Raw genomic sequence first — 21,197 nt, 5'->3', positions numbered from 1 at the left:
TGCTCATTAACAACAGGCCGTTTGAGCCCGGCGCCAGCCATGCTATTGCCATTGTGTACTCGGAGGGAGGACGGGGGGGTGGGGGGTGGCTGCACTGTGACTGGCAGCTGGGAACACCATGCCAACGGTGGGATGGCGTGACAAACCAAGCCAAGGATGAGCGCAGAGCCTGGCACTATCAGGGCCAGGGAGGCCGCGTTGCCTTGTAGGCCCCTGGGGTTGGCCCCGGTCAGGGACGTAACCTGAGTTACCCCTCAATCATTGGCGGCTGTTTTCTGCGGCTGGAGCCAGTGTCTTTACTGCAGACTTTGCTCCGTTGCTGCTGCACCGTCACTTCTTCTCCCAGATTACTGTTAGAGTAAAGAGGAGAGGAAAGGACATTAACAACTTGCAATATGTCAAATAATAAGGGTCGATAGATTATCGACCTGGCTGATTGTCGGGGCTGATATTTGGCATTTTGGCGATTATCTGTATCCGAATCTTGTTTTATCAACTGCCGAGAAAATTAATTAATTAAAAAGTGTGTGTATTACATTCAACCAACAGCAGGGAAGGCAGTCTGCAATACATGCAAAGAAAGTGTCAGCATGGAGCTTTTACTTTTTGAAGCTTGAACTTTTACTTTGTAAAACCTCAGTGAGCTATTTTAATTAATTCATTTTTCTATTTATTTTTCTATTTTTTCTATTTTTTCACTTGACTTTATTTAAAAAAAGAAATTGCTGGGAACTTAGTGGATATGATGTTCAACATTTCAGTTTTGATTAAACATTTGCTAAAGGCATTTAAACAAAGTTTTTTATATTATAAATTTTCAAAGGAATCTTTATTTTTATTTTATTTTTTCACTCACTCAGCCTTCTAGTTATTTAGGCCAACGTTGTTTTTTATAATTTGTCCTGTCATCTTTCCATTCTGTCTCTCCCCCTTAACTCTTCTCTGGTTTGTCATCTGGCGTCTTTAACATCCTCTCTAGCTGTTTCGTCTTTATCTGAAAATGTCCCTCAGGATTTCACAGCACGTCATAAAATTAGGGGCCACAACTAATGATTATTTTCATTGTAATTAATGTACTGCTACACTAATCTACTCTATTTCCCTAATTAGTCGATGAGTCATTTGATTTATAAAATGTCAGAAAGATCAGAAAAAGTCCATTATAATTCCACAAAGTCCAGTGTGACGTCTTTATTTTGCTTGAATTGCTCAACAATCCAAAACCCATTGAGTTTATTATTATAGATTAGTAAGAAAACCAACATATAGTATATAATATTTCAGAAGCTGGAACAAGCAATTTTTTGGCAGTTTTGCTTTAAAATAACTTGCACAAATCATCAATTATGAAAAAAATGTTAAAAAATGGATAAAATTTCTCACAATCAACTCATCAATTTATATCTTTAATTTTACTTTTATTTTACCAGTATGTCCCATTTAATAAAGTTGCTTAGAATTACAACATAATAAAATACTTTATACGCAACTTTTTTTAATGCAAATTAACAGTAAAACAGCTATTTAACGAAGTGACCTCTAAAGAAAAACAACCACATTTCTCCATCACCACATTTTTTATGATGCCTGTCATTCATAAATGGATATCAAAGTTGTTGTTTCAATACTACATCTTTTTTTTAGGGAAAAGACACTAGATATTATGTGTTTTTCACTGAGCTCCATTTGCACATAAAACTACTTTATGGAATCAGTTCTGTAAAGCAGATTATGTGTCTTATATTAGTATGTTGCAAACACATGGGCATTAAACAAATGAATGCATGTTGTAATGCTATGCATTCTTACTGCGTCTAAGTCTGTTATCAATGTAAGGATACCAGACACTATCCATCTAAGAAAGTGATGTATGTACAATGTTTCATATCATGTACTGAAACTATTTACAATTGATTTAAACTGATGGAAATAAGTTACTTCCTGTCTTGCATTTATTAGTTACCATGATGCTTTTGTCAAGATTATGCAAACATTGTAAATATTCTAAATCTAATTAGTAAATAATCCAATCCATTTGAAAATCCAAGTGGACTCAATACTCAATCTACGTCGTCTTTATTTAATCCACAACACAGTGTAATCTCTCTATAAATCATGAATAATCAACTTTCAGTCCGTCTCTGTCTTTCTTTATCTCCTGCTTTATTGATGGTTTGTCTCTGTTGGTCAGAATGGACCCCTGCCTGCCTTTGAAATCACAGCAACAGCTAACAGTGCTGCTGTTATTTAGTCCAGATGAAACGTGGCATAAACTGTGAGGGATAGGGATCTCTTTGTGCCTGGCACATAGTGTCCGACTTGTATGATGTCAGTCTATTTTTGACTAATGCAGTCCTCGGCCTTTGTAGAACAGAGCACAATAATTGTTTTTCTCTGAAGGATGGAGTGGTTGCCGAGATAACGCATGTTGTCTCCGGGGGTCGTGCACAAACATGGACGCACTCTTGTCTCCATTTCTGTTTTCCAGCATTTTAATTGTTTGTTCTGATGCACATGCAAATAAGTGATCTCTGTATGAATGGCTGCACATGGCTAAATTTTGTAGCCTCCTCAACAACTCGCTTATAGTCATTCAAACTTTTATTGAAATCAGGCAAAGCCTGAAAGTGACAATATCCAAGATTTCAGTCCTGGCTGATTTGGCGCAGTTTAACACTAAGTGCACACAGTTCTTGGGCAGCAAAATAAACTGCTGTTGCTTTAATGTGGAAGTCACGCGATAACTGGGATTTTTCCATCGTTCTGTGAGCACCCGTGATCTGCTTTTATGCTGCACAAGATTCTGGGCACAGTGAGAGTGAAGCCCCGTCTGTTTCCACAAACCAGCACAGACCACCAGCTATTGTATGTAATACACTGACTATACATAAATATCTCATACAGCCCCACTTCAAAAAATGCAAACGTCGTGGTCGACACAGAGTTCATTAAACTGCAAATATATAAATAATGCAGTACATCCATTGGTTGCCCATAGGCTTAATCACCGTTGTGTTAACTAAACTGTGGGTAAATAGTGACTCAACAAGCATTTATTTATAAGCAAATGTTTGAGATTATTACTTTGACTCATGGTATTTGTGTGTTGGCTATTGCAAAATGAAAAAGAACAGCGAGTAAGTGATGATAAAATGTTGTGCTGTTGCTGAGGAAGTTAGTAGGATTATTTAAGCCAGTTGGTGGTCAGGTTTCCCAGTGTGAATCTCCACTGTAGCAACAGAGTGATGTTCCTACAGAATGGCCCATTGTAACACAGCTGTAAAGCCAGTGTTGGCATCGTGGGCTTTTAAACAACTCTGCCCTCTGACATTAAAAGTCGCTGGGCTCCATTCTTACCCGCGCACAAATATCCCATCATATTTAAGAGGGCCCATTAAGGGCCACATTGAGAATTCATGGGCCTTTCTCTCACTCCCCCTTATGTGATTTATCTGTGACGGCCATATTGCCGGCTCTTTTCAGAAGGAGTGGCTCCACTTTTTGTCTTAGAGGAGGCCCAAAACAATGCATTTCAGGCCCATTTCTCCGACAGGGCCTCCTCTTTCAGGGGGCAGAGAGAGAGCCGGGGCTGGCCTAACATCTGTTTGTGTCCAGAGCCAGGCGGGACCGGAGCACAGCGTGCCTCGGTGGCCCCCTTCTCCTCTCGCTGGGGGTCTTTGTTCCCGATTTCATGCTATCAGAGCGGCAGCATGTTTTCCTGCGCGGAGCTGTCAGGGGCATAAAAGGCCCTGAGTGGGGTCACATCAAGAGGGATGGGCATGAAAAATTGGTAAAATGTATCACAAAGCCCACCCACTAGATGGTTGCCTAGCGCCCTGTGGTGGGGTGTCAAGACCCCCTCCTCCCTCCCTCCTCTGTACCTTCCTCTTTCCCTTTTCCTCGGCTGAATTATACCTCTCTCTCGCTCTCTCTCTCTCTCTCTCACCCTGGCGGACAAGCACATCATTTAGATGAAATGGTGCAAACAAATTAAAGGGTGGTGCTTCAAATGAATCAATGTTCTTTGTGTGTGAGGAGGGTTTTGTGCCTCTTCTCCTCCCAGTGCACCCTGGAAGCAAGATAGCTGGTCACCTGCCTGCCTGAAAAAGCCATCAACTGCTTTGGTAGCTCAACTGTTGCTATGAGAGGAACAAGACAAATAATGTTCTCCTACATAAAAAAACACTGGTAACATGAGCTTAATCTTAACACATATTTGTAAAACTGATATTTTCTCAGTCCAAGTCTTCACAGCCTTAGTTTTTCAAAATATCTGCACACACCAATGTCTCCCTCAGAATTGTGTGTTAGTGTGACTGTAGCTGATGATAAGAAAAACCTCCTGTTTTTTAACTTGTCTATGTGTACCTTTTCAGTTAGACTGTATCTAAATTATTTTTTTATGGGTCTGTGAATGCACCGAAGGCGGAACTTTTCATAATATCTTTTCCCTTTATATTTATTATATTTTTTTTCTTAACAGTTCATTTTTGCTTCCTATGTGCCTGATGTTCTACTGCTCCATTTGTGCCCAGAGTATGTTCTTCCCTCTGAGAGTGTGGTGCAGTGCATAGTCGAATATTACAGTAGTGCTACTTTGAATGGTCCAGCTTCAAAAATATAAAACCATTATGTGGCTGCAGATGTTTTAAATGTGGGGGGTCGCCACAAAAAATAAAAGTGCAAAAAACCCTGTCACATAGTACAACACAATAACACCTTCAAATGCTCGCCAGTCATAGCTATCTTCAGCAGTCTTCTCTCGTTGTGCAGGTAGTAAAGTGCACAAGCTAACATCACCTTTTTCAAAATGATGACTGGAGATCATTCCCCTTTGATATTTTCAACAGCGTGAGTTATTCTCTGGACGTGCAAACAACAATCCCACTCTCAAAATTGTGTGTAACTTTGAGCCTTAATAAAATGTAAACAAATGTTATATGAAATTTCACCTCCTGTACAGGTGATTATTGAAGTTAGCTATAGAGATTAAACCCTTTTTTTGTTTATTTCTGCTGTAAAGTTGGGCATTTTAACATGGAGGTCTATGGGGATTGACCTGCTTCTGAAGGCCAGTCTCAGTTGACCATCTGATGAGCTCGTCACTTCCATGTTTCCATGTTTGAGGTTGGTGCTTGATTTAAGTGCAAAATAAGCACTGGACCAAGCAGTGCTAACAAAACTAACAAAACCAAACCAGTAGTCTGCCATTGTTATTGTGTCTGTCACATGCTTATTTCAAAAAGCAACAAATGACGTGCAATTGGGGAGATTAGATCACTTTTTCCCAAATTCCGCGTTTTACCTTTCTACAGATACAAAGTAACCAGAGTTTTGAAAGTTTTATGACCTAAAACTATGTTTGCATGTGAACTAGAGGCTAAAACATAGAGGAAAAATATATATTTTTTAAAATATCTGTATCCATGTAGATAGGGCCTCAATTGCATCACTGTAGTGTTTGAGGTGTTTTTGATAGTGCTAAAGAAGCTCCTGCTTTAAATGGTACAGAATTAGACCTCCATTAATTGTTCACTCCTGATCTCTATCGAATAGCGGAGTAATGAACTCCACAGACTCCGCGTTCCTATTGGACTATCACTAATCACCAATCACCGATTCACTCTTCAATATCCTGTAATTGACTCAGCAACAACAAATAACCTCACTGTCTGTTCCCTGTCATTGATTCTGGAGCTACGGTGGGATAGGTAAATGAAATGAGCGTGCAGTGTTTTAAGGTGCTTAGTAAGTGTTTATTCTAGATATCAGTGGCTCTTTTTTTGGCCATATTTAAACATGCTATAGTGATTGCTTCACGGTTGGATGTGAATCTGTTTCTTCATTAACAGGATAAATGCTCTTTTTAACTCTAAGGCGTTAAAAAGAAAACATGAATAGCCGCAGCGCTGCCGGCTAACTCCTTCACATCACAAAGCCCCCCCTCCCTTTTTTTTGGGGGGGGAACACAACAACTGCAGCTAACAACATTTAAATGAATGCCACTTTTAGGATTGAGCAGTTTAAACATGCACGGCCTTATTGAGAGGTTAAGGAGAAGCCCGGTGCGTTAAACAGTCTTGCAGACATCTGCCGCGCTTGGTTTCAAAGTGCTGACTAAAAGTGGCAGGGGAGGGTTTCTCCGATTAAATCTCTCATTAGGTTTTCTTTGTACAGGTGGCGGTAATGTGTCAAGAGCCCGGCCTGAGACAATGTCCTCCTCTTAGTGGGACTAATACGCCTCAGGAGAGCCCACCCTCCTTTTACTGCCGCTACTTTACACAGAGACACAGTCACAATGAAGCATCTGGTGGCCTTTTCCTGTGGAGAAGGCTTTTCCATGGCCATTGTGTCTGCTAGTGTGCAAGTGTGAGAGAAAGAGATCAGGAGGCGTAGTACATTTCTGTGGCTCAACTTGTCTTGTTTAACTCATTTTAGTATGAATCTTCACTTCAAATGTTTAGAGATGATATCAGATTGTTGGAGTTTGGGTGGGTGGGCGAGGGCGTGCTTGTGCATCTGTGTGTGTGTCTGTGCAACCCCCCAGTAGTGGGAGGTCGCTGAGGTCAAAGTGATGAATTTTTATAGGCCTGTTCCCTGTGTTTCAGCGCTGTCCCTTTCTCTGCGCGCTGCACTGCCTCTCAAAGACAACCATGCAGGGCAATTTGTCCTGCGGGGCCCTGCAGAATGGGCCAGCAGAGAAGTTAAATACCAGGGGGGAACACACACACACACACACACACACACACACACACACACACACACACACACACACACACACACTTGCACACAAAACATACACATACATTCAGTTTCTCTCTCACGCGCACACACCCCTCCGTCCTGTTGTCCTGAATGATTTGTGGCCTGTCCATTATCCATTCCGAGGGGACAAATGCTTTTGGGCCGTTTCTGAAGGTAAAGCCAGAATGGCAGCCCTCAATGCGCGCCATTGTTTTTAGAGAAGTTTCCCAGATGTTATAATGCACAAGATAAATAGGGCGCATTATTAGTACCTTGCACGCCCTCTTACCTCTCCAAGCTCGTTTTTTTTTTTTTTTTGGGCGAGGGCGTGGCAGGTTAGGAAGACCTCCTACGATGCACGCACACACTGCCATCAAACTTCACACAGCTCAGCGAGTTCATGGGAAGGGGTGCGTGTGAGTTGCTCGCTTTTTTGGGGTGACACAGGCCAGGTTTACTAGGGTCAACTGTGGACCAGCGGGTCACACGCAGGCTAACTTGGCGGGTGATAATGTGTCCACTCTCACCTCTTGTCCATGTTCAATCCCTGTCCCACTTGTGTGTGTGTGTGTGTGTGTGTGTGTGTGTGTGTGTGTGTGTGTGTGTGTGTGTGTGTGTGTCAATGATGGATCCACAGTGTTTGGAAGCATTAAATTAGCCAGCCACAGGGAAGGAGGAGTGGATAACTCTGGCTTGTGTCCAGTCAGATAGGGTGGGGAGGGTCACGGCTGATTTACTGGCTTTCCTGTGTAATAGCTTGCAGCATAGCAGGAGGCCGAATTTGTTGTTGCCGTCTTTGGATGCCCCCTTCTAGCCGGCTCGGGGCAGGTGTCGCAATCACGCATGTGGGACGGGCGTGATGAACGGTGGCGAATGGAAGAAAAGTGATCAGAGTGCTAAGCAATTCCCGCTGAACCTGCCAGCCCCCGCTGGCACACCTTAACTCAGCTGGCAGGGCCGCTTTGCGTGGCAGCGAGAAAATAATGGCGCGTTCTGACAATGCCACTGCCCCTGCTGACACAAAGGGGAGCCCCTGTCCCCTGCCTCTGGTAATGAAGAATGAATAGTTAGCTCATTGTCCACTCATCGTCCTGTCTCTCCCTGCACACAGTCTCATACTCTGTCTACCTAATTGAGGTTTAATCACTGAGTTGTTAATGCATTAAATGGATTATTATATTGGTGGAATGACAGGTTAGTGTGAATCATTGCACTGGATTGGGGTGAAGGAGGAAGGAACATAAACCATAGAGGAATTAGGAGGAATTGTCCGTTGGCTGGCACCCCACACTTTTCTGCTTCCTGTTCACACTTGTGATTCTGATTGTATTAAAAATACAAACTTTGCTGACATCCACTTAGCAGACTAATGTTTCAAAATCACTGTGTCTTCATGATCATTTATATTGACAAAGTCATGAAGCAAATACATATATAATCAACAAAGACCTTGTCATTTAAAGGAACAGTTCACCCCCAAATTATATAAAAAAACATATTTTTCCTCCACGACATATGAACAACATTTGAGATCCTATTGAACTTAAATAGAAAGTTTATTATATTTTCCTCTTACCTGTAGAGCTGTTTGTCAATCTAGGCTGTTTTGGTGTGAGTCGCAGAGTGTTGGAGATATCGGCCGTAGAGATATCTGCCTTCTGGTCCAATATAATGTAAATTTGGCTGATGTTGTTCAGTAGAAAGAATATAGTTCCAACATGAAACTGCTCATAAAAAGGGCTGTGGATTATCTTGAGTAGCCAGGTCATGATTTCTGGAAAGAGACATTGCTGATGCGTTTTTCAAATTTAGTATTTTGCTGCTTTGAGCACCAGAAGCCAAGTGCCATCTAGTTCCATTATACTGCAGAGAAGGCAGACATCTCTACTGCAGATATCTCCAACACTCAACATCTAATACCAAAACATAAATAAATAATAAATAGCACTACAGGTGAGAGGAAAACTATGTCTTTTTGATTTTGGCGTGAACTGTCCCTTGAAGTAAAACAGGATCTCAAATGTGCATCATGGTTTACAGGGCTGGAGTAGCTGTAGCAAATCTCTAAGTCTCTCTAAACCATACACTGTAATTATAAATATTGTAAATTATACACACTTCAATTTGCCCTCATACTCACAAGAGCACCAAATGTGTATTAATCCACAGCTGAAATAGTCCCAGACAAATACACCATTTACTCTTGTTTGAGTCCCATTTGCTAAAAACTACTGCAACCAGCTGTTTCATAAAATTAGTAACCATTTTAAAAAAAAATCAAGCTATTTATTTGTGACCTTTCTTTCAAAGATTTACTCTTAGTCTGTCTTTTAAGCCCTTTCAGGGTGCTCTTTTTTGTGGTTTCTACTCATTAGTCTGTTTCTTTTCTACATGTTGACATGTAAAGTAGACCTGTGTGTGATATGCATTGTCAGGAGTGCCACGGTGTCGTGTGGGAGTTTCTTACTGTTTAAGTTGGGCACAGTGGATCACCTCCATCTGTTGGCAGCATCAGAGACAGAAGGCTTGAATGTGTGTGTGTGTCTTTGGTCTTTGAAGTGGGACAGATTGCTTTAACCTCTCTTCTAAGGAGAGCAGCTGGAATAGAGAGCTCCTTTAAACAGCCGCTTCCTCCTTCGACAGTCATGAGATTATCCTCCATTGATGCACAAAGGCAGCGCCTTCCTCGGCAACCCCTCATCCCAGCCCCCCGGCCTCTGGCCTTCTACAAACACTCAGAGTTGACCTGTGACCCATAATGCAGAGATGCGATGCCAAGTCACTTTGCAGGATTTAGTTTAAGAGCCCAAAGGAGTGAAGACATCCGTACTGTCCCCTGGGCTACAGCTGCCTCTCCTGACAGCTGTCTGTTAATATTTTCCCATCGCCTGGTTTCTCTTCTCCCTCCATCCCTCAGACTAATTGTCATGTATTAAATAAGGAGCCAATTCAGCCAAATGAATTATGATAATATCATTTAGGGTGGTCAGTGAGAGCACGTCTATGTGTAATGTGCTTAGGAGGCAAGGAGCTTTGAAGGGACAGATCTGTTCCAGAGAGTCTGCACCAGCACCTGGACTCTGCTGGCAGCAGGAAGGAGACATCACCGTGTTGATATGGTCCTAAGTGACAGCATGGGATTCTCATTTTCCACATCTTGGTGTTTGCTGGGCAGATCTTATGACAGAGGCACTGGGCTGAGCCGGGAGTGAGGATGTGTGCGTGTGTGCATATGTGTGTGTGTGTATGTGCATGCGTGCGTGTGTGTTGGATGAGGGGGATGGACGACAGTAGGGGAGCTGTGATCAATCGGGTTCAATCAGCCACCACCGGCTGCGCTGACACACTGATTGGTCGGTCAATGATCTCATGAACGGATCAATCAGCTACATGTAAGCATCTGACACCATGCAACAGTCCAGCCCAGGACTGTAAAATACAGGGTTTGCTTTGTTTAAAATATAAATTTAAGGAAATAACTTTATCCTGTTCACTTTGACGCTGACTGGCTTCTCAAAAGAATTTTTTGGTTTTTGGTGCACAAATGACAAAATGAAACAGTGTAATTCTCATAGCACCTGCAAAGGGTTAAATGTACCCTTAACTGGACTGCCAAGCCAATAGAATTGTGGCTCCTGTGCTGTTTGCACTTATTTAAATTAGGTGTTGTCCATACATTTGGTGCAAAAATGGTCCCTTTCTATGCAAGTGAGCCTCACTGCAAAAACAGTCCAATTCATTATGATCAGCAATGACAGCCATTCATTATAGTGAAATTATTAGCCTCTTCAGAGAGTTGGTGGTAACTGAGGAGCACTAACATACAGGAATAATAAATCACACTTACAGTGTCTCTCTGCCTAGTTTAAAGTGCATTTCCTGATGTTTTCAGGAATGTCTCTGCACCCTGTCATTATTAGCGAGCTGTTATCCTCTTCTCTCTGCCAATGTTCATCCTGCTGTGTTCTTGGTACAAAGGCAACATTCATATTTTGCAACATGGATTATTGCAATCACATACAAAAAGTGCAAATTGTATTCTGCTGCAAACCTATATGGGCTTGTTCGCGCTGTAATTTGGTTCCTGCAGATCTTTTAAAAGTCTTAGAATGCATTGAATTAATCAAAAAAAAATATCCTATGGTATTAAAATGCCTTAAATCAATCTTTAAAAAGTCATAAAAAATGTTTGGGACATGCAAAATACAACAAAAACAGTAGTTACAAACATATCAACAAAAGAGAAATGAGAAAAAAGGTCAATGATTTCCATCCACAGATTGCATTAATTCACATTTGAGAAAGGGAGTAGGAAGAATCTAAGTTTATTTGATCCTGCCCCTTTATTACACAGTTATATGACACACCCTGAATGTAAATAGGGCAGTTTTTGGTAACAGTTTGTGTACCAGTGTACACATACGCATACCTATATCTAAATATTAACAATTTTGACCATACTATATACTAGTTATATTCATACCCGTTTAAATAGACTCTTATATATTTCATACAAAAAAAATTAAATTATTACCAGTAGTATCTATAATATATACATATATATTTATAAATACATACACATTCTTATTATTACACATTATTATAGACATTATTGGTAACATCTATTTTTTTCAAAACAGTTATGAAATCTCTCTTGTATTACGTCACGTAGATCACAATGGTGACAGAATGGCGACAGTACTGATAAAAACATAATTTGTTTCCGGACAGGATGCTCACACCACATGATCCTCTGTCACTGTACCCTCGATGGCACAGGGCAGTGCAAATTCAATAAAAATTGGCTATTTAACCAAGATTTCTTGGCATGGCTGAAACCATTACAAGGCAATGCACAAGGCTCTGTGTATTTTATTCAAAACGTTTTTTTAAACTTGGCATGATGGGAATTAAGGCAGAGAAATACCACATCCAGAGTGAGAAACATACATCCACCAAGAAAACCTGCTAACATAAGCTGGTTTTATCACAGTTCTGTTCTACCCTCATCCCAGCCTTGCCTATAAGGTGTTTTGAATTTATTCATTTATTTCTTTTTCACTGGAACAAATTTTATGTTTTATTTTTCGAATAAATATTTAAGCAAAATTGTACTAAGCCCTAAGTCATCAGTGTTGGTTCATTTTCTATTTTCTAATCAGTTTTGATTCATGTAAACTTGGTCTAAAATTCAATTGTAAGTGGCGTCAAAAAAGTCTTTAAAAGTCTTAAATCTAACTTGCCTTTAGTTGTAGGAACCATGTGTACTGTCATCAGTTTGGTATCTTATGGGAACCGGATATTGAGGCGGGGCAGGTAGCAGTTGCAAATAATGCGCAATTCAGCAGCCGCAATAAATTCTTTGTGAATTCACCCCTGAGTGTTTGTAACACCCAGACTAAATAAATTAAGTGTCTCCTGCAATAGACCAAATATAACACCTGCAGCTGGAATCATCAGTTTCCCCGAAGTTAAAATTTACCCTGGAATCCAGGATGTAATAGTTCTAAAAAAAAATAAAAATAAAAAAAAACACCTTTTCCCTGAAAAAACAGCAGCATTAGCTAATTAGTCTTTTTTTTCTAATTGAGTCCTCCTTGCAGTGACACTCTTGGCACAAATTGTAACGTGAATACAAAACCTTGGGTTTGGTTATCTCTCAGAGAATGATGTCCTCTGATGATCCTGTTCCTCTCCAGGTAGATGTATGGTCCTCTGTGTGTTTGTAGTCATGTAGTCACATATGTCGGTGTAACACTGCCAAACGCAGAGGACATATTCATGTTTGGTGATGACCGTGTTTTGATCCAGATTATCAAAATCGTTTGAATAGAGGCTGTTTCTGCCCTTTGGACATTGATGCTTATTGTGTCAGTAAGCAGCTCCTGGCCTCAGTGTGAGCTGTGAAGTGGCCAGGGATTTCCGCTTGACTGACTCTTGGATTTGTAAAGAGGACGGCAGAAGGGGGCTCCAAGGAAGAATCACAAGACCCCGATGTTTGTAGAATCCAAAAGCAATTTATTAATTAATGCCTATTTGAAAACATTTTTATTTATTATTTCACGCTCACAGTTGTCACTTCGCTGTCAAGAAATTATCCAATATTTTGGCTTCTGTGTCTGAAATGAATTTTTTTAAACAAAAAGTTTATCGTGTGAGCACGTTTTCTGCAGTTGGCGCTAATCAAAGATGGCAAAAATGACTTTCTGTGGTTGCCTTCAGTAACTGTGGCTACAATGACTTTTTGACAGGGAAAGTATCTCTTGCCCTTCTCACTAGCTCCTTCTTTGGCCTATTCATTGCACAAAGCTGCTTAAGCGCACTTAAGCGCATTAGCATTTGGCTGCCAGGGGACCATATTGACCCTGCATTTGGATGGCCTAAATGAGTGAAAGATGGAGCGATTTGTTAGGGCTTTAGAAAGTTGCTTTTGCAGAGTGGGGGGTGAGCATGAAGGAATGGAGTTGAGGCAGTGTTGGGGTGTGTGTGTGTGTGTGTGTGTGTGTGTGTGTGTGTGTGTGTGTGGGTGTGTGTGTGTGTGTGTGTGTGTGTGTGTGTGTGTGTGTGTGAGTGCGTGCGTGCGTGTGGGGGGTCTGCAGAGAGTTGTTCCACTTTCTCTCAGGGCATGGTGTTTGTTCTAATCTGGTGTGCCGTTTCTTCATGGCCGAAGCAGGACTGATTTGTGACATTTCGGTCTAAAGGGCCTTTTTCTGCTCGCTATATTGGCTTGACCCGATTATCTAATCTGTGCTTTGAATTTCAATCAGGTCACCCAGTCTCTGCCGCGCGGTATGGGAACCACTGGCTGAGGGATTACCTCATTCAACTGTCTTCAAACACAGATGGTCGAATGTTTAACTAATTGTTAAAAGAGTCCACAAAGGGGAATTTAACCATGCACACAGTCCATGGGGTCAGTACATAGACCCAGATAAAGAGAAGGGACAGTGAGGTGCTAGTTTGTGGAATGGTTCTTTAAAAATCTTTCAAATGCGGTGCAGTGTGGTGCATGATGTTGGGCGTAGGGCTGCACTAAGTTTGCTCTCAGTGTATTATAAAGTGCTGTGTGCATGTGTGTGATGGTGTGTGGTTTGGCTACACTTTTGATATGTATGATGATAAAATAAATCATACATATCAAAAAAATTCTCATGAACCACCACTCTTGCGCTCTTAATGTAATTTGGCCTTCACATTCTTTTCTTCCTTCCTTGTACCTGTGTGATCACTCACTCTCTTCCTCTCTCCTCCAGAGTCTCTGCTCCACTGCCACCATGCAGACAGTCAGAGCCGCCGACACCAATGAAGTCGACAAGCTAATATTCCGAGAAAGTGACAATGACCGAAAGGTAAGCTGTACCACATTAACGCCGCCTGTCCCAATACCAACTTGTCATAACCTCATTAAAATTGAACATATATTTATGAGTGAATTTGAAGGGGAACACCAGCTAAATGAAGAATTCCAATATCTTTATTTGCATGGCCTAAAAAAGTTCAGTCAAATATTAGTGAACATGAGCTCTCTCAAAGCCAGAAACCAGAGAAGTAAGTCTCAAACTTCTGGTGTCATTAAGTATTAAGTCTAAAGTAGGGCTTGGCGATATGGGCTGAAGATTATATTGCGCTATTTTTAGGTATCTTGATACATGATATATATCTCGATAATTTTGCATAAAAACAGCAATTAAGCTAAAATAGCTCCCTATTAAATGCTTTCTGGTCAATGGTGAGAATATGCATGTCAGAGTTGAAGTAGGCATGTCATATTTGTGTGGATTTACCTAACCCCCTCTGTGGAGATACTATTAAACTGAACAGATTTGGCTTCAAAATTTCTGAATATGGTGTTGCATCTACTATAATGCATGTCAAAAAGGAAAATTGCACCTCTAGACTTGTAATTAAACACTCTAGTGCTAATTATTTTGTAGTCGTACGTATGTCATATACCTCAGCTTGAGGTATTGCAGGTTGTGTTAACATGCAGTGTAAAGTGCTGTGATGCCTCAGTGAGACATGTGTAGAATTAACAGTGCTGTCTGCCTCTGCAGCACACTGCTGTTCATTAGTGCTCTAATTACAAAGTGCAGTTCACATTAGTATTGGTATTAATCAGAACACCGTTTCTCTCTTGCACTGATCCAGGTTGTTCTTCAACTTGAAAAGAAGCTTTTTAATTATGTCAACCAGGACGTTTTCCGGGAAAACAATGGGACCTCAGTAAGTCACCCCTTTGCTTCCGAACCCCTTATATATCCATCTGCTCTCTCATTTCTCCACTTGTTTATTACAAGTCTAATTTACTTTTATCAACTGTGCAGACCTTTTTTTATTCACTGTAACAACAGCTGCCATTTAAACTGATTATCTCTGAAAGGGACCGAGCACAACAGAATGAAAGTCAAAAGTTTAAATGCAGCTACAAAATTCGTTTTTTTTCTCCATATTTGGATAGCAGGTACAGAAAGGGTTGTGTAAAGGTAAATAAGCTCTTGTGCAAACAAGTCATCGCTGCAGCTGCTGACCTGAGTCATGCAGATACTCTCGCTGATGCCCTCACGTCACTTCAGCCTAACACACACTCTCTTTGTCCCTGCTGTGGGGCAAAATGTCTTTGGAATAACTTTTAAATGAGGCTTTGTGTCAATGAGGTGAGTGTTAAATGTCTGCAGAAGAAAAACACCCGGCACACACTTTGTCTTTTATATGGCTATATATTACATTAAGTAGTCAAAGTTGGACCTTGTTAAAAACCCCGTGAAGGGCGCACACACACCTACACATCAACAGAATGGACTGTGAAGACACTTGTCTGGAAGCATAGAGTTTATTTATGTTGTTGGTCACATAGTGTAAAAGCATAATAGAGGTTGTAGGTGATGATTGATGATTATGAATTTAATTGTGTGTGAAAATTATATTTTTACTTTTGACTGCACTGTTTGCATGCCTAACAATTAGACTGTGTCACTGCATATTTTCATCTGTAAATGCTCTTTTTCAGCATTGCTCTTCTTTATGATTGTGCACTGAATGCACTGAATCTTGAAAGTAGGGGTGGGACAGTACTTTATTTAACTGTATTATAACAGTACTTTATATAGCTTTATTATTAAAGCAATTGTTTTAACGGTATTATTACCCTATAACCCGAGTTGAAAGGTAGTTACTCCACACACTCTTCCTCTGTTGGGTTCCTTTAAATTTACAAAAGAAACTTTTTCTGCACTGTAAGACCATATAACATATTACCATGTTCTGTATCAGCTTTTTTAGCACTGCACTGAAGTTGCACAATGCTCACCCAAAACTCAGCCTGACTCTGTGGATTTAGTAAAGCATGGATGCACAATTTCAGCATGTGAACAAGACGGTCTGTTTCACCTACCAGTTGGAAATCGGGTTATTTTTGAGAAAGACGCAATCTGTGCTGAAAAAGTGTTATTCTTGGATTGTTGTTCATGGATAAAATCATTTTAAAAGTCCTCTAGTGATGAAGGTAGTTCACTAAAACAACAGGAAGAGACATCATCCAGCTATTTAACTGAAGATAGATTTGAAAGGACTCAGATGCTGAAAGATATTGACTTTACACATTGTCCTGTTGGACATTGGAGAATCATTGAATCTGATCAGCAGAAATGTGTAGGAAGTGTGTAACAGCAGCTGTAGGAGGCTCAGGCACCCCCCGCCTTCCTCCTCCCTATGCTCCTCCTCACCAAGCCTGACAAGATGGATGACATAATGGGGGCATCAGAGATAATCTGATGGTCATGGTCTAGTTAAACACACCATGTTATGATCCTTATAAAACAAACTACCTTTCCAAAAGGATAAATGTCCCTCCTCACACTCCTCCACTGGGGAAGTAGGGAAGAAAAAAAAATCCATTGCATCCTTCATCAACTGCAAGACTTGTACCAGCTTGACAGAAATTTAATTCGAGGCAGCTCTTGAAAATAATTATTGTATTTTGAGAGGAGTAATCATTGGCCGGGACATGATTGAATGTGTCCATGCCTATTGACTTTTGCTATGATTAATAGGTTTGTTTAGTCGATATTCCCATCGAAATTGTATAATTAATTATCCCCGGCGCTGTCACGGTGGGACGATGGAGAGCCCTGATGAGTATTTGGGAAGATTAAATTTTCCGGGCGCTCATGGCGTCAAGGGGCACCGTGGGGCCTTGCTCCGGTAGAGAAATGGGAGGGGCAATGGTGTGTGTGTTTTTGTGTGAGTGCATGCGTATTGTGCATCCGTAGATCGGCACAGATTCTTCCTCTCCTGGAGCACACACCCGCGGGGCCGTCCCCCACCTCCATCCCCATTGATTTTGTTTCAGTATCTCTTTATTGTAACTTTATCAGTGTGGTGTCGGCAGATGGGGGACCAGGAGAGGAGGGTGCGTTTGTGTACTAGCCGTAGTAAGTGATGAACCTTTCTGTCTGGCTTGCCTCTTCTTGTCATGCTGGCGGCGTAGCCCTCAGCATTACTCAAAAGCCCGGAGACGTTTTCAACATGAGGGGACATAAAGGAATAAAGAACAAATGCCGCTCAAGTTTTTTCATTTTTTTTACCTGCCAAGGCTCTTAAGTGGCAATACAGAGGCCCTGCTAAATGAAATCTGACCTTATAGGATTTATATAAACTGATGCTGTCCCTGGTTGTCTCTTTGTTTAGCTCACCTCCTTTTTTGAATGGTTCCACAGAGTATTGGCTGCTTATGTAGTATTATCAGAATAGATAGTACACATGTGCTTACCAGTGGTCAGTGTTGGGTAGGTTACTTTTTGAACATATTCCACAACAGATTACTGAATACCTAAATACACTCCTAAAATGTCATGAGTAACGTATTCCATTAGATTACTGAAACTAAGTAACATATTCTAAATACCTAAATAGTAACTTACGGGCAGAAAACCGCTGTGTCACGTACATATAATCAAATGGTAGTTAGCAAACTTTGACTCAATTGATTAGTTTAAAGCCACCTAAACAAATTAATATCAGTTTAAGTATATGTTAGACTTAGAATATATTCTCCACTTAACCTTGCTAAAAGATAGCCCTTATCGACGGGGATTTCAAGCTGTTATGTCAAAAACACCAGATGCCATTAAGAAAAACAGTAATTTTACTCCATCAAAATGCGGAGTTGCCTCTCTGTCGCTGCCTCCATCAGCTATTGTGTAAGGTTAAGCAGATCAAATACTCAAATATAGCATACACTTAAACTGACATTTGTTTTTTTAGGCGGCTGAAATATGTTTTGCTGCTGCCCCGTCCAAAGCAGGACATTACTTAGATTACATGCTGGTAGATTTGGTTTATTAAAGATGTCAGCAAAGAAACACAGTTCATAAAATAAGCATAACAGGGACACCATCAGATAGGTCGGACCATGCTTTCAAAGGGAGCGAGGGGAATACATAGAAAGGGGGGGTGCGTTCAGAGTCCCCAAATGGCAACGTTCCGTCACTCAATACCATTTGGAACATTACAACAAAGAACAATGCAGTCAAACTGACACGTCCATGCCATGCAGGCTTTTAGTTAAGATGCATTGTTAGAGCAAATAAAACAAGCAAACATGATCTTTGTTTAAACTTAGTAACTGTATTTAGAATGCCACCGATTTAAACTGTAATTGTAACTGAATGCAGTTACTCATTTTGTGTATTTTAAATAAGTAACTTAGGTACATGTATATTGTTACTCCCCAACCCCGTTTGTGGTTATATGGCTATGTTCAACCTGAGTTTTTCATTGTTCCTCTGACAAAGCTTCTAATTGTGGAAAAAAAGCCACAGTTGTGCCAATATTTTAGAAGTTGGTGTCCATTTTCTGACGTTTTTAAATTTTGTCTAAATCCCTTCCTCTCTACATAACTTATATAACATGCTAAGGAGAGTTCAGAGGTTCAGTGTACTGTAATGTCGTGTTTTGTTTGGGTCAGTCCCTCTCAACACCAATCGGCCACCCCCCCTGCCAGCGACAGTTTATAGCTTTTCCACACAAAATAATGAAGATCCCATAAAAAGAAGGAAAAATATGGCCCCTGCAATGAAAGCCAAGTGCGAGGTGTAAAAATCAAATTAAATGACCTTTCACCCCAGCATTTATTGATGGCTTTTAATGGCAGCAGGTGTTGTCACAGGGGATATTTGACAACGCGTAAATCAAAGCACAATTACAGGTGGTCAGCACAGTGAGAGGGACAGTCGGGGGCCAAAGACCTCGTATTCCCTTTTTTTTACCCCCCTCAACTTCCTGCCTCCTAACTATCACTGCCACTCTGATTTAAGAGCACGCTGATCATCCAAGCAGAGTCAGAAATTTGAGCCTATGACAGGGTAGTTTTTATTCAGACACTTCTTCATCTTTTTCCCTCTCAGATATTGCCAGAGCTGCATCATCTCGCACCACCTCCTCCACAACTCCCAAGGTCATTTCTGGTTGACAAACTACTCCTGGCTTTATAATGTCATGAGGCCTTGAACCAATATAAGCAGGGTTTTTTTAAACCACTGACCTGGCAGAGCAGCAGAGCATTATGCTTAATTGACCTGGAATTAAATGTAGTGTGAAATTTGTTGCTGTAGGGGTTTTCACTCACCTGAATGAATTACTCAACATTCACTTAAGACACGCACACTGAAGATACACACAGCCATATGTTGCTCGTCGCCTGTTTAAACTGTCACAAACACAGTCTGAGGTGCTTTAGTCAAACAAACAGAATCACTCCTGTGAACATGATAAAGGTGCATCCATAGAAAACCTTCAATTATTGATTTGTGCAGTCACTATTATACCACTATGAGCATGCATTGCTCAGTATAGTCTGACACACCTTAACTTTCAACCCCCCCATGTCTCACATTAGAGCTAGACCGATAAATCAGCTGGGCCAATATATCGGTGAATGTAAGCTTTCTGCCAATATATGTATTGGACAGCCAACAAGCATTTCAGTACAGAAATGCCAAAGACATGCCTGAGGTCATTTAGAAGCAGTCTCGTCTTTTTCAAAGTTGTCCACCAGAGATGATTGAAATGTATATTTTCCACCTGTAATTTTTTTTTAATGTACAATAATGGATATTTTGCCGATATCCTATACACGGATATATTACAACTCATTTTGCCGATATTGATATATCCACTTTTTTTCCACCTTATTTCAGCGATCATCAACCCTCTTTTATAGTATAATTAACATGATATTATGCATACTCTCATCATAATGGTCTACCAGCAGATGGAGACATAAAATACAATGCTTTTCAGGGCATGTAATAGTCATTCATAGTGCAAAATAAGAAAAATGCTACAATTTAGGCTTAAAGTTTTGTACATGTTCACTTTGTTAATTCAAAAACACATAGGTTTGTGTATCGGCAAAAATCAGTGTGTTGGCCGATTCTGATATTTCATGTTAAAGCCAATATCTGCCAGTACCAATGAGATGCCAATATTATTGTGCATCCCTGTGCAAAATGTGCCTCTCATTATAGATTTTGGCAAATTTTGAAAAGTTTATTTAGTAAAATTACTATTAGCCAGTGTTTACATAATTGACCACTCATTAAACCCCTCCAACGAGCAGCGGTTGTCCAGTCATAGCTTTGCCACCGTGACTGTCTCCGTCAAGCTTTTGATTTCTCCATGTTGAAGTAGTGTGCTTTGTATTAGTTAGAGTAATACTCTGTATAAAGAGTTTAGATGTTGGTTAATTTTTTTAAGCTTCCTCAAAATCCAAAGTGGAAAGAATGTCCAGCTAACTCTCTTACAGCCTAAAGTAATAACTACTGTAATAACCAAACCCAAATGGCGTTCACTGCAGTTGTACAAGTATGTAGGTTAAATAGCCAAACAAGGTTATGCTATGATGACATAAGTCTTGCTCATCATATGAACCACTAATCCACTAAGTAGCTCTACTCTGCAATGCAAGAACAATGCTGTTTCTTTACCTTGTTTACTGCATGACTCATCACTGGTGAGGATGCTGACGTTTTGCCATGTAGCATCAGCCCATAGACTGTAAACATAATGGACGTAGCCACTGTGACGTCACCCAGTGGTTTGTAGACTCCCATTTTAAAGCCTTGAGCTCAGCATTTAGGCCATTGCCAAGTTGGTTATTTTGAGTCTGAATTGACCATATATGGGCGATAGGGAGGTGCTGTGGAGGAGCAAGGGTAGAGTATCCTACCTTTTTTTATTTTAAGCCTTTATAAAACAGGTGAGTTATGTAAATTCACCTCTCATACAGTTGTCATGAATGAGGAAATTAGATTTAGAGACGAACACCGGCTGTAAACATGTTTATTTCTGGTCACTGTGACCTCACAAAACACACTTTTGGCCATAACTCGGGAATTCATACACTAATTATGACAAAGTTTCACACAAATGAATAATAGGGTAAAATCATTAAG

The 21,197-nt window shown here is 40.6% G+C and overlaps 1 protein-coding gene across 2 annotated transcripts in view; it reads left to right on the top strand.

Moving 5' to 3' along the window:
- The window catches only part of inpp5a (inositol polyphosphate-5-phosphatase A), a 186,406-nt gene that overhangs the window by 138,942 nt on the left and 26,267 nt on the right, over positions 1-21,197 (top strand). For both annotated transcript variants that reach the window (XM_042502000.2, XM_042502001.2), the window contains exons 10-11: positions 13,998-14,093; positions 14,893-14,967. In XM_042502000.2, coding sequence (XP_042357934.1) covers positions 13,998-14,093; positions 14,893-14,967 — 171 coding nt within the window. The remainder of the gene's footprint in view (positions 1-13,997; positions 14,094-14,892; positions 14,968-21,197) is intronic.

Source organism: Plectropomus leopardus, chromosome 13 (genome assembly GCF_026936395.1).
Source record: "Plectropomus leopardus strain MGB_pleo_1.0 chromosome 13, ASM2693639v1, whole genome shotgun sequence".
NCBI lineage: Eukaryota > Metazoa > Chordata > Actinopteri > Perciformes > Serranidae > Plectropomus > Plectropomus leopardus.
The sequence above is the reverse complement of the archived record's forward strand: the minus strand, read 5'-3'. Positions and strand labels throughout refer to the sequence as shown.